Source organism: Callorhinchus milii, unplaced genomic scaffold (genome assembly GCF_018977255.1).
Source record: "Callorhinchus milii isolate IMCB2004 unplaced genomic scaffold, IMCB_Cmil_1.0 Scaffold8, whole genome shotgun sequence".
Lineage (NCBI taxonomy): Eukaryota > Metazoa > Chordata > Chondrichthyes > Chimaeriformes > Callorhinchidae > Callorhinchus > Callorhinchus milii.
In genome coordinates, this window is record NW_024704749.1 from 22,960,713 (window position 1) to 22,974,231 (window position 13,519).

Genomic DNA, 13,519 nt, shown 5'->3' on the forward strand with positions numbered 1-13,519 from the left:
CTGTCTGGCGGGGAAGCTAACGAGTTAAAGTGCTGAGGAGAATCATGTGGAATGAAATAATTTTTTACTTCAGCAATTTATTGTGTTTATGCTAATTCGCTTATGACATTGTGTTCTCTTGTTCCTACAAAGCCTCCTGTTTGGGATTTTATTTCCTCCGAGTCTTTTCATTTCCGTGCGCTTCTTAACAAATTCATTTTATATTATCCCCAATTTTTAAAACTTTGGAGATGATGAGAAAGATCATTGATTTTATCGCTTCTCATCACATCGAAATGTCTCAAAAACGCTTTGCCAAAAACAGCAGTGGATAAGGATCTGGAGGATTGCTGACCAGGATCTTGGGAGAAATTCCCTTTTTTTTCAAATAGTGTCCTGGGATCTTTGATGTCCATCTGTCAGGCAGAAAGCACCTCGATGTAACATCTTGATTCAACATTGCTGCGCTCCCCCAGTACTGCATTAGAGTGTCAGCCTGGACTCTGTCATTCACTCAGACATATACACGGCACTGATGCACGCATGCCCGCACTATGACACACGTACGCTGACACTCACACTCACGCACGCTGACACTCACACATACTCACACACACACACACACACACTTTCAAACAGGGTCAATGAACAGCAATCGGGAGCAAGAATTCTTAATGATTCTCCCCTCTCTTCCCTCCCTCTCCCCCCACCTTCCTCCCGTCCCCGTTGTCCTTTAGCCTGAGAACACTTTAATTGTATCACCGCTGCAGCTCCAGCTGAGATCAGATAACAGAGTGCAGGCCAGGGATTGACCTGGGGGAACTTCCTGCTCTTGTGTGTTTCAGGGTCACACTGTTTAGGGTATTTACCCACTGAGACATCTGCATTTACCCACTGTGCTTTGTTCCCTGCTTTTGTCTGCCGTTAGCAGAGAGAAAAAGCAGGAGGGACGTGAAGAGAGCAGAGGTCAGGGAAGTGTTTTGAGTTCAGCCAGCCTCTCAGCCTTCACGATAAAAGACGAGAAACAAAAGTGTATCACATTTGAATATCATTTTGAAAGCCGACAATGTTCCCTGTACCCCAGACACAAGCAGCTTGAAAGCAATGGTGACGTTTAGCAAAAAATAAACTGGTCATATTTGCAGCGGGAATGTTTATACGATCAATTTTGCACAACTTCCCCTTTTTTTTATCATAAATGTAATAGTGTTGGGAAATCAGGATGTAGGTGCGTTTGTGCTAACAGGAGGGTGAAAAGCAGCCAGTCATTTGGCAGAAGCAGAAGCAGACATTTGGATTGTCTGCTTCTGCTGTTATAACAAGCGATCCCTCTGGGGAATACTCCTTAGAGCCGTTTCCCGAGAAAACATTTGTGTTCAGTTACTGCTCGGATCATCTGAAGGTATTTTAGGAGCCAGGCTACATTAAGGGACCATTACCACAACCACGCAAATATCACTTGTAGCAGAAGAGATTCCAGAAGACATCTTTTTTTACTTGGTCGTTTTCACTGTCTTGAAAGGCCCCACAATAAGCTGGCCTTACTGAGCAATGGATTTCGCCTGGTGCTTTTGCTTCCGAACGACTGTGATTCTAATTTCAGAGCAATTATTTGGCTATACCAAGTACCACAATACCCTTCCCAACCCACATGCATTTGCAGCTTTAATCCCCTTCTAAAATGCTTGCCGAGTTGCTGGGTGCTATATTTTAACTTACGTGAAAGACTGTAGCTGGCTCATCGGCAGGACCTGGAAGGGCAGAACAGTCACTGGGGGCAGGGAACATCCCACTCAGCTCCTGTTATGTTAACCCTGCAAGCCAAAGCCCTGATTAATGGGTAGGGTGGTCCTAGCTGGACAAGCTGCGGGAAAGCTTGCCAGACATGAAAAACTGACAACGCTTTTTTTCGCCAAAGCTGTGTTTCTGGAGTTTCTAAGTTTTTCCTGGCACGACTGTGTGGATGTTGTGAAGTCTACACCAGTCTGTAAGAGCTTTATTTTCCCAGCCACCCCCTGTTCCTTCAGTCATTATTGTTTTGCAGGATTATCCCCCGTTACTTGTTATAGTCAGTGCCACATAAACACTTGTCATCCACCTACCTGCTTCACTTCACAGATCATAACAGTTTTAATGGATTATTAGCAGTGACTACAAGTTGGGAAACTGATCAGGTGCTAAACTACATTTAGTATATTTATGGGATGTAGAGCTTCTCATAACCATTGGACTGACGTAGTGTGTGGCATAAAATTGGATTCTGATTTTGTAATGCGCTGAATAACAAATGGGAGGGGGGAGTGGGTAGAATCACACACTGGGGGGGTTGGAGGACACAGAGTGCAAGACGTAAACTCAAGCCATATCTGAATATTCTGAACGTTCAGAATGTGCAGCACCTCTTGACCGCCCGCCCTCTCCCACAGCCACTGGCAACACTTTGCTTGTCTACCACGGCCACAATCACTGCACTTAATCGTGCGACTTCAGATTGTGATGTAAAAACATTTCCCTTTTTTTTAAGAAACTAAAATGACAAGTTTATTAACCTCCCACCAGGCATGTTTGCTCAGGGACAGAAAACTCCTTTCCTAACTTTTGCCAGGGCTGCGGTACAACCTTGACAAACTCGTTGTCCGACACTCGATTAATCGGGCAAGTGGGTGTTTTAAATTTGTATCTACAAATCAAATCGGGAACTTGCATCAAATCCAAAGCGATTGGAAAGTTCAAACGGGTGGCAATGCATGGGCATAAAACCCTGGGTGGGCATAAAACCCTTTTATGTATCTCTTATTTCAGCCTATTTCTGTGTGTTAAGCCAGGTTGTTGTCAAAAAAATAATCCTTTCAATTGATATAGCGCTTTATCATGTCGTTGAGTCGGCTCAAAGCTCTTCACAGAATGTACTGTAAAGTGAATTGTCTGTATTTTCTGGATGAAACGCTGCAGCCAATTACGCACAGCAATGTCCCACAAACAATCGTGAAGTGAGTGACCAAATTTAAGAGGTTATTACCGTGGAAAGCGATCCACCAATTGACTAACAACCGGGTTCCTACTTACTGCCAGGTAAACAGAGGTGTGTGGAGTAAGGAAATTTGCCTAAGGTTTCGCCCTGCCCGGGAATCGAACCCGAGTCCTCTTGTTTTTGTCAAGGACGTTTGCAGTTTTGTCTTTGATTCTGGGCTGTGTTCTCGTGCTCTTTTGTTCCTTTCATTTTCCTTTTTTCCTTTGGGAAAGCGGAGAATAATTAAATCGAACATCTTCTGCGAGCAGCTGGAGTGGAATTCCAGCTGATTCCAGCACCTGTGAATACTGAGCGAGGGCCTGAGGGCTGCAATGGCATTACACTGAGCCGTGCCTACACAGCCCCGCGCTGATCTGATCTGCCGGCGCTAACATCCACTTCCTTCTGTGAGTTTCAGATGTTTTTTTTAAAAGCTAGAGTATGTGATGCCTTTTTAAGACTAATTAAGGGAATGATTTGTGAAATGGTGGCTATTTATTTAATTAATCACCACCGCGGAGCGATGAAACCCATCTTTTATAAATCCCTATTAGTTGCTGTGTGAGTAATAGATGGAGGGAATATGGGAATGTCACAATGATGCATTTTTTAAAAACAAAAGTCTGCTTTTCCCCCCCCCCCTTTCCTCTTGACGGACTTCACCAATTTCTGATCTCGAACCTTATTTTTCATTTTCACTTCTTATAATTCAAAACCTTATTTTTTCTAAAACAATTTGAAAAATACAAATCCAAATACAAAAAACCTAAATAAAATCCCTCCTAATAAACCTCAAACTGTTATTCACATAAGCATTGCAGTTACATTTTGTTATCAGCCTTGTTTGAATCGAGTTCTAATGAACAGGGCACGACTAGAAACCCTTTAGATGTGAAGAGGTTCATTATAAAACCCACTTTCTCATTGAGCGTTTTTTTTATATAAAAAATGTTCCTTTTCTTTTTGCTACAAGATTTCTTTTTTTAAAAACTCTTTATCAATCCAACATGCTCTTTCCAGCAATCAAAATCTCTCGTTTGCTTAGTATACTGTATAATTAACTGATATGTTGGGAGGTGGGGTGGAATAATAGGTTGAAAAATCATGAATATGGTAATGCAGCCGCGAAGTGATGTTGTAGTGATTATTGCAATGCAGATAAAGCATTTCTAGTAAGTGTCTGTGTCTATTGGAGCCTCAGAAACATCTGGACTTTTTAATTGAAAAATAGTGTGGTGCTGTGCAGTGGCAATGCTTATGCTAAACATACTGTAAACCAGGATGAATTATAATTGATTGCAATATTTTAAACTTGTGCTGCAATTCTCGAAAATTGGGTTTCGATATTTGTTTCAACCGAACTTGTGGGTTTTGTCACATTGTACGTCTCGAGCCCAAAATTAAATCAAATCTTTTGAGGACTTTAGTGGCGTTTTTGTACCATGTTTTGCCCACAAAATATACAGTCAATTCACTTTATAGTATATTCTGTGAAGCGCTTTACGTCTCAACGAGGTAATAAGACAATTAATAATCAAATGCAAGGATTATTATTATTAATATGTGCGTTTTGGTTTTCAGCGCCTTGGGACGTCCTCCCGATATGAAAGACTCTATACAAATGTAATTTTGTTGTAAAATCGTTTTTTGGATAGAGCTGCACAGACTGAGTGTTCTGTGCTCCTTTTTTTCCCCTCTCTCTCTCTCTCTCTCTCTCTCTCTCTCTATTTCTCCCTCCTCCCTCCATCCCTATGTCTTTCCTTGTATTCAGGGTGGGATAATTTGGAGAAATTCATTTTTCACAATGGCTTGGGAAAGAAATTATTTCTTTCTCTCAAAGGCGCAAACATTTATTTCAAAGGTGCAGAAATAAAGGTAGAGTTCCATTTGAGTGGAAAATGAACCAATGATTCTTAAATAACATTCGCAGCTCTGAAACTATCTTAATCTCTCCGTCAGGCGCGTTTTGTGTGTAAAAACAAATTCTCCACCTCCCAAATAAAAAATGCTTCCCTTTTCTTTTTGTTAAAATGCTTTTGTTCACTTTTACGTAATTAAACCTTTAAACTGCAACCTACAGATGCCATCACTACTTGTCTGTGATTGTCCTCCTGATACAATTGTTTTGGGGCGAAGCAGAAATGCCCCCGGTTACCCCTTCTCGCCCCCGCTCCCCCCACCCTGATGGCAGCTTGCGCCACCTAGAGGCTGAGCTCAGAAGTGTAAGGCATTGTCACAGCTGTGCCAAACAAATGTAAGTGTCAGCCAGGCTCGAGATTCAAGCCTGTGACCAGATGGTAGCAATGTCCCATTGTAACGGGTAAGCCACCAGGCAATCATACATACCTACCGTTTAATATTGTGTGATTAGTTTTTCTACTATTCTTCAAAACGCTCCGGGATGCTACCCAGCGTGAGAGGCACCATATAAATGCAAGTTGTTGTTGTAAATCCTTGTATGTCAAGCATTTATAACATTTCAAAGTCACCATCAATTGTAATTTGAGGGGAAAGGCACTGTAGGAAAGGCACTGGTTGCTTCAGAAGACACTACGATAGTCCTGTAGCTTATTAGATAGAGCACTAGAGGAAGCGAGAGGACCTGCGTTTGATTCCCGGGCAGGGTGAAACGTTGGCAAGTTTCACACACGCCCCTGTTTACCCAGCAGTAAGTAGAAACCCGGTTGTTAGTTGATTGGCAGATTGCTTTCCGGGGGTAATAATCCAGCAAAAAAAAATTGGTCAATCAATCCACAGCCGTTTGTGCGACACTGCTGTGCACAATTGACTGCTGCATTTCGTCTACACAATATACAATCAATTTACTTTACAGTATATTCTGTGAAGTGCTTTGAGACGTCACGAAGACGTGATCAGGTGCTACATAAAATGCAAGGATTATTATTCTTATGATATGCATCTCCACATCACAACAACAACAAGATTCCATTTATAGAGCGCCTTTCACGTCGGGAGGACGTCCCAAGGCGCTGGACAATTGGGTCAGGACCCGAGCATTGGGGGGGGGAAATGGTCAGGGTGAGGGGAGGGAAGGGAGGGAGCGAGGAGGGGGTAGAGAGTCGAGAGGGGAGCTGAAGGCACGGTCAAAGAGAAAGGTCTTGAGACCGGCCTTGAAGGAGGAAAGGGAGGAAGCGGCGAAGGCACTGGGGGATAGAGTTCCAGAGCCTCGGGGTTGAGAGGCTGAAGGCCCGACCACCGATGGTAGGGCGGTTGGGGCGTGGGATGTGGAGCAGACCGGAGCCAGAGGAGCGGAGGGTACGGGCAGGTAGGTAGGGGGATAGTAGGTCGGAGAGGTAGGAGGGAGCGAGGCCGTGAATGGCCTTGTAGGTGAGGATGAGGATCTTGAACTCGATCCTCTGGGGGATGGGGAGCAGTGGAGGAGGGCGAGGGTGGGAGTGATGTGGGCGCGAAGCCTGGTGCGGGACAGTACACGAGCTGCAGAGTTCTGCAGTGTGGAGGGAGGGCCGGGAAGGCCGGCGAGGAGAGAGTTCCCATAGTCCAGCCTTGAGCTGATAAAGGCGTGGACCAGAGTTTCAGCCGCGTGAGAGGTGAGGTAGTGCCGTAGTCTGGCGATATTCCGGAGGTGATGGAAGGCGGTGCCAGTTGTGGCGCAGATATGAGGGAGAAAGGACAGCTCAGGGTCGAACAGAACACCGAGGTTCCTGATGGCTTTGAGAGGTGGAGAGTGCAGCCTTGGATGCTGATGCTGTCAGCGCCATCCATGTGACTCATAAAAGATAAGCTGCTGCTCTGCTAAAACACTGCGGTTGAGAATTTTCCGGGGGAGGTAGTCTTTGGCAGCTGGGATCAGGCTTCAGGATAGTTGATCGCAGAGCAGCTTTGGTAACGGCACAGCCCGAACCCACCACAGCCCGAACCCACCACAGCCCGAACCCACCACAGGCAGTACCCACTATAGCAGTGGGAATCGCCAGGAGATGATATGTTAACCCTCTCCCGTTCCATCACTCCCCTTCCTCACCCCACACAGACCAGCCCCTCCATCAGGATGTGAAGATCAGGTGCACTCTCTCCTGAATTTTCCCGGTGCCCTGACCAGCAATCCTCCAGATGAATTGCACATTCACCTCATGACTGTTTGTGAGACTTTTGCTAACACAAAGTCCAGAAAAGCAGTCTCACTTGACAGTAATTACCTGTGAAACGCTTTGAGACATTTGGATGGGATAAGGTGCTCGAAGAATGCAAGTCCTTTCTTCCTTATCACTCTGGGGTTTGATGCTTGTCAGCTAGAAATCTAGGTTTAGGTTTCCTGATCTGCCTGTTATTGAGTTGGCGGCTGTCTGGTTTCACAGCAGTCAGTGCTTCCGCGCTGCTGTCAACTTCTGTATGGTTCTGGACAAGGACCACTGGGTTCTTCCAGTCAGGTTTGTTCACATCGTATTCAGTGGACACAGATTTTCGGTCTGCTAACGTATGAGGTTGAAGGCTGCAAGCTAGAACAAGAATTGATCCAGGAATGTTTACCATTTCACGGCCAGTGGAGTTCTCCGAAATGTCAGTGCTGATGCTTCACGACTTCTCCCAGAATCTTTCAAGAAATCTCGCTTCGTACCCAGTGCTGTGATATCGCATGAATGGAATTTTTTTTGTGAGAAACGTCATGTTGTAAGAGAGGAGAGAGAGGCTGTGAAAACTCTTGAAGCTGGAGTCTTTCCTGCTCAGTATTCCTTCCCAACATCACTGAGAAGCTGCCAAGCCTGGACTCCAAACACAATTTTTATGGAAAGGTGCTGCAGCAAAATAGCAAAAGACCCGGGCACAGATACACACGCACACACATACATATTCTATATATTTTTGGTGGCTTTGTGGCTCACTGCTCAATGTCAATTGGCTGCCTTGTTTGCCTGCAAATTCAGGCCTTCCCTTTAAGAAGTTTGAACATTATAGAAGCTATATCTAAACCCAGGACTTTTATCACATTTCTTATACATATTCATAGCCTGAATGTGGGCATGTGTACGTGGAGGGCGTTGGTGTGTGTATGTGGGGGAGTAGTGGTGTGTATGAGCGTGCGGGTGTGTGTATGTGGGGGCGTAGTGTGTGTATGCGGATGCAGGTGTGTGTGGGGATGTAGGAAGGTGTGGGTGTGTGTATGTGCGGGTGTAGTGGTGTGTGTGTGCGGTCGGGGGTGTATGGTTTGTCATTAGTTCAGACAATGTCAAATTTCCACCCCTCCTCATGGACAGACACAGATTCTATTCGTTTCCACCTCTTTCCCCCCTCACCCCCCCTTCTCTCGCTCCACATTGGCCAGTGGCACATTGTGAAATGAGCCCGATTGGCAGATTGCCCTTTTAAAATAGCTGTTACTGGGGGGCAGTGCAGCAACCTCCCTCACACCAATAAACTCATTGAAATGGCTGCCAGTTTGCTCAAAATGGCTGTCTGACCTTGCTCCACAAATCAAAAGTGAAAGTACAATTTTGATGCGTTTGCCAATTAACCCTGCTGTTCCATTCGGGGCCGCAGTTTCCATTGATGCAGTCGGCTACTTGAACCCATCTGTCAATTAGCCTGGCCACACATTGAAAATTCTAATCATCAGGCAGTGGGTTAAGAGTGAGGCGATAGAAAGGAGCCAATTTGATGTGACCCCAAATGGTTAATGCTTATTAAAAAACAAGTTGTCTGGCTTATTGCTCGCATCCTTTCAGTGCAAAATGCATATTTCTCCCTCTCTCTCCCTCTCTGTTTTTAAATGATGGTTTTGTGGACACCATTCTGCAATATTCCCAGCAGATTCTTACCTGTTCTACAGTTTGCAATTTTCACTTGCTGCTAAAAATACGTTTGCACATTCTAAAAATACAGACTAATGTGTGAGTGAGTGTCATTCCATTATGAAATTTACACTTGGCTACAATCTCCATTTCATGTCTTTTTTAAAAACACTTTTATTGGGTAGAAATCTGCAGTGAAATCACACCAGCCACGGTCTTGAAAGTCGTGTCACTTCTTTAAAACACCTCAATGTGATCGGCACGACTTGTAAAATTGTCAAAAAGTCCGTCCCATCTGACAGATATTGAAGGAGAAGAGTGGGGGTGAGGGGGTCAGATGAGGTGGATGTTTAGTTGGACCTTAAACATTGGTACGGACTAGTTGGGCCGAATGGCCTGTTTCAGTGCTGTACGGTGCGTATAAGTCTATACTTGTTGGGGATTATAGTAACATTCTGTAGGTTTTGAAGAATGTATTGTGCAGTTAAGAAGTGCAAGCTATTGAGGAATGATGAATAAAGCTGAATGGATGTTTTTTTGTTTGTCGTGATTTTCAGGCTAATTTGTGACTACCTTTAAGCACTGTGGTTTAAGATACGCCAAGAATCCTGTAGCTTAGTGGTTAGAGCACTCACCTCGCAATTGAGAGGACCGGGTTCGATTCCCGGGCAGGGCGAAACCTTAGGCAAGTTTCCTTCCTCCTTCATAATAATTCCTTCCAAAAATTAAAAAAAATTATAATTTGGTCACTCAATCCATGACAGTTTGTGGGACACCACTGTGCACAATTGACTGCCACGTTTCACCCACAAAATATACAGTCGATTCACTTTACAGTATATTCTGTGGGACGCCACTGTGCACAATTGACTGCCACGTTTCACCCACAAAACATACAGTCGATTCACTTTACAGTATATTCTGTGAAGTGCTTTGAGACGTCTTGAAGACGTGATAAGGAGCTGTATCAAATGCAAAGATTATTATTATTAAGGATAGTTGAAGAGCTGACCCTGATGTGAATCCAGGGCCATATTGCAGGATTTGCCTTGAAATGTAAATGCATTTAAGAAGATGAAGAATATTGAATTTAACATCACGCAAACGAGTTGCAGATGCACGTGCTCCTAAACCCAAACCCGCCGATGAAAATATCGCCAATCATCCTGCAGGTGCCAGGCTCAGTTTCACGCATGTGTAATGTGAACTGACTGATTAAACCCGATGCTCTGTGAGGTTCTGTCTGCTCAATACTCTTTGAAGGAATTGGGGAATGAGGCAGGCAGCACTATAAATAGGAGTTTCTCTCTCTCTGTCTACACGGAGCAAAGTCGGCAGTAAATAATTGTATGTTTTGTAGAGGTGTTCAAATAAAAAGGTTCAGTGGGCAGTGAAAAGGGTTAATGGGCACATCAAACCAAATCCGTGTCTCAAAAATAACTTGAAATGGTCATCGTTATCCCCCCAAAAAAATCAAGGGAGGTGTGTTTTGGGGGTTTCAATTTGAAACTTAACAGCAATAATCTTAAAGTCAACTGTATCATAAATGTCCATTTTTTTTGGGTGCATGTTTTATGGCCGTTTTAAATGGCTCCAGGCTATTGAATGTTATGAAATAGTTTATGTTCTTTTTAGTAATTTACAAGAGTATTAATGACTGTAATGCAACCCTTATCTCAAGATAGATCATCAGATAATGGATTGAAGAATATGTTTTTCCAATGGTATTTGATTAAAATCTTTACGTCGATATTTAAGTCTTTGAGAGACACCCTATACTCCAAGGATTAATAGAGTTTGGAATGTGTAATTCATTCTTATGGTGATAAAAATCCTATTTTAACATTTAAAGCTTATTGATTTTTCTGGAAAATGATTTAAAGAGATAGAAGTCTTAAAAATTACATTTGAACACCATTGGAATTGCTTGGCAATGATGTTGTGTTATCAGTATGGAATATGGCATTAATGGAATAGATCACCCAGTTGAATTATTTATGTGCTCCAGATCTTCTCAACATAGGGGCTTTATCTGCACTGAGTAGATGAATGCTCATCTTTCGAATCACGAGTCGAACATTATTGCTTTCATTGTTACATCGCATGCATGGCATACCACGCACAAAAACCTAGAGCTATTTCTCACATCTGATTCATTAAGATAATATGGAAGATTAGCCATTTCGCAATAATTTTGTGTCCCTCTGTATCGCCCCCCCCCTCCCCCACACACGCAAATTTTTCACAACCACTTTACGCTGAAACCTCTTTATGTGCAAGAGAGAGGGCACTTAAAGAGATCAGCAAAAGGCAACGTTTAAATAAAAGTATAGCCGACATTAAGAAAATTGGAAATGTGTAACTAGTTTAGACACGGAGCACGAATAGCAGTCGAGGGGGAGTCTGTTGTGGAGCATTTTCCTGGAATATTCTTTGAGCAGAAAAATAATCCCACCCCCGCCTGCCCGGGAAATTCAAATAGCTTTGGATACGAGGAGGTGTAGTGGATCCTCTCTGGGGCCTTGGTTAAAATCGAACCAAGAAAGATGGGATGAAATTGCAGCCTACAAGAGCCTGATATTTGTGTTCAAAAAGTCTCAACCCTATACCAACCTTCCTCTGAATCGTCCCCTCTGGGTTAATCATCTTGCTCCCTACAGCACTTGAATATATTGCTACAACACATGCCTTAGCAAGGACAGAATCCCGGACAACATGCACCCAGTCGTCGCCCCACAGTCGTGTGGTTGAACAATTATCGTTTGCGGCATAAATAACGTTTGGCTCTCTTTAGTTTTAAGAAATATGTTGGTAATAGGCCTGCTGTCAAAGTCAGTGGACGAGTGACGAGGAAATCCAATTTCCCCTGCCCCGCAGCCATTTAATGTCTGCAGATCCATCACAAGTGGGCGTTCTGCGTTTTGTTTGTTCTCAAATTAACATCGCTTTTTGTTTTAGCAAAAACAAAAGGATCTGGTTGTAATAAACCGGGACACTGGGCGAGTTGTACTGCGGAACAACAGCAGCTAAACATTTCACAGGACAGCGTAACGGCCCCCTAAGCACGAGCCGTGCATTGATCTGCAAACCACGCTCGAGTCATTGTGAAAACATTGTGAGGACTATTTACTCAAAATCTTTTCTTCTTCTCTCCCCTTTTACAGGGCCACATAGGTACCACAGCAACCAAAAACATTGATGTCTACCTCCCCATGCAGACCAGCCATGACAAGATGCAGCCAATGACCATGGTCACGATGGCAAATGCCAGAGTTCAAGATCTGATCGGCTTAATTTGCTGGCAGTTCACGAGTGAGGGACGGGAACCCAAACTAAAGTAATTCAGTAACTTGGTTTTTATCTTGGCTTTTTTGCTATTTATTTTGCTCATCCCCCCCGACTCACACTCCCCCCACCTCCCTTTCCCGTCTTGTCTTCCATTTCTTTGCATACCATCAGTCTTTGTAAATGCACACGCAGCAGATTACAGATTGTCAGATAAAGTGTTTTCCGTTTATTGATTGGTAGCGTAGAAATCCAGACATTTTCAGCCATTCGTCTGGGTGCTATTTGCTGCCGCTGTTTTTAAATCATTGTATTTATTAATCTCACTTTCTTATCCCCTATCCATGTGGACATGGACTGGTTGGGCTGAATGACCCGATTCCGTGCGGGAAATTCAATGTCAATTCCTCAATGTTACCACCTCTCGGGTGCTTTCCAGTGTTACTGCAATTTTAAAAAATCTATTCAACGTCTCATTTCATTCTGAAGTACATAAGGAGGGATTTGTGATTTGGTTCAGGTGTGAAATACCTTTGTTTTCCTGCTTACTGTCAGCAAACGTATCAGTTTATCGGAAATCTCTTTTCTGACCTATTGCACCCCCACTTCTCCCTCCCCTTCCCAGTTCAGTGTAATTTCTCCAAATGCTTCTGTGCTTCTAACACAAGTCAAACTCGCTGAGAACCTTTCCTGTGTTTGTAGCCCTGGTAGCCTAGGTAGCCACTGCTGGCAGGACAGGACCTCAGTCCCTGAGCTGTCCTAACACTGGATAAACTCCCAGTCAGCATCGGGGATTCCATCTGCCGCAGGGGACATCTTTCTAGCGAGCTGAGGCTAGCAATCGCTCTCTCTGCTTCACAGTTACGTGCCCTGGGGATTCTTACTGAACAGTTGCTAAAGTAGAAGTGCATTGTCTACTATTTCCTCCACTATTTCATGATTGCTGATCCATTGGGTAGTGTAGACATCCCACAGTGTGTAGAGGTCTCCTGGTGGGTAGGTTGGGGAAGGCAGCAATTTCATACGTCATATGTTGAACGATGTACTTTATGATGGGCTCAGTCGAATAAACCTGGCATTGTGGCAATTGGTATTTAAATTCTACTTTAAAATTGATTTATAATCTGCATTGACTCCATTGATTTGAATTTCTTTGTACGCACTTGTATAGAACTTCTATCTCAGAATGCCGCTAATTGCATTAAAAAAGCACCCCGCATTGATTTTGGTGATGTATGGAACAGTTTTTTTTCATGTATTTGTAAATCCTCTGATTAGATTCTGTTTGTCTGCCAATAATTGATTGTACTCAACATTAGGTAACATTAGGTTACAGAGAGAGAAAAGTATGATTGATGGCACTCTACTTCCTGCTCCAAAGGCCATTGCAGCAGCAACAACAACAAATTATATTTGTAAAGCGCCTTTCACGTCGGGAGGACATCCCAAGCCGCTGGAATGGCCTGGCAGGCAGGGG

The 13,519-nt window shown here is 43.7% G+C and overlaps 1 protein-coding gene across 4 annotated transcripts in view; it reads left to right on the forward strand.

Annotated features, from left to right (window-relative positions):
• mapkap1 (MAPK associated protein 1) overlaps positions 1-13,519 on the forward strand; it is a 138,458-nt gene that overhangs the window by 37,111 nt on the left and 87,828 nt on the right. For all 4 annotated transcript variants that reach the window (XM_042337268.1, XM_007909517.2, XM_007909519.2 and 1 more), the window contains exon 5: positions 11,922-12,094. In XM_042337268.1, the coding sequence (XP_042193202.1) occupies positions 11,922-12,094 (173 nt within the window). The remainder of the gene's footprint in view (positions 1-11,921; positions 12,095-13,519) is intronic.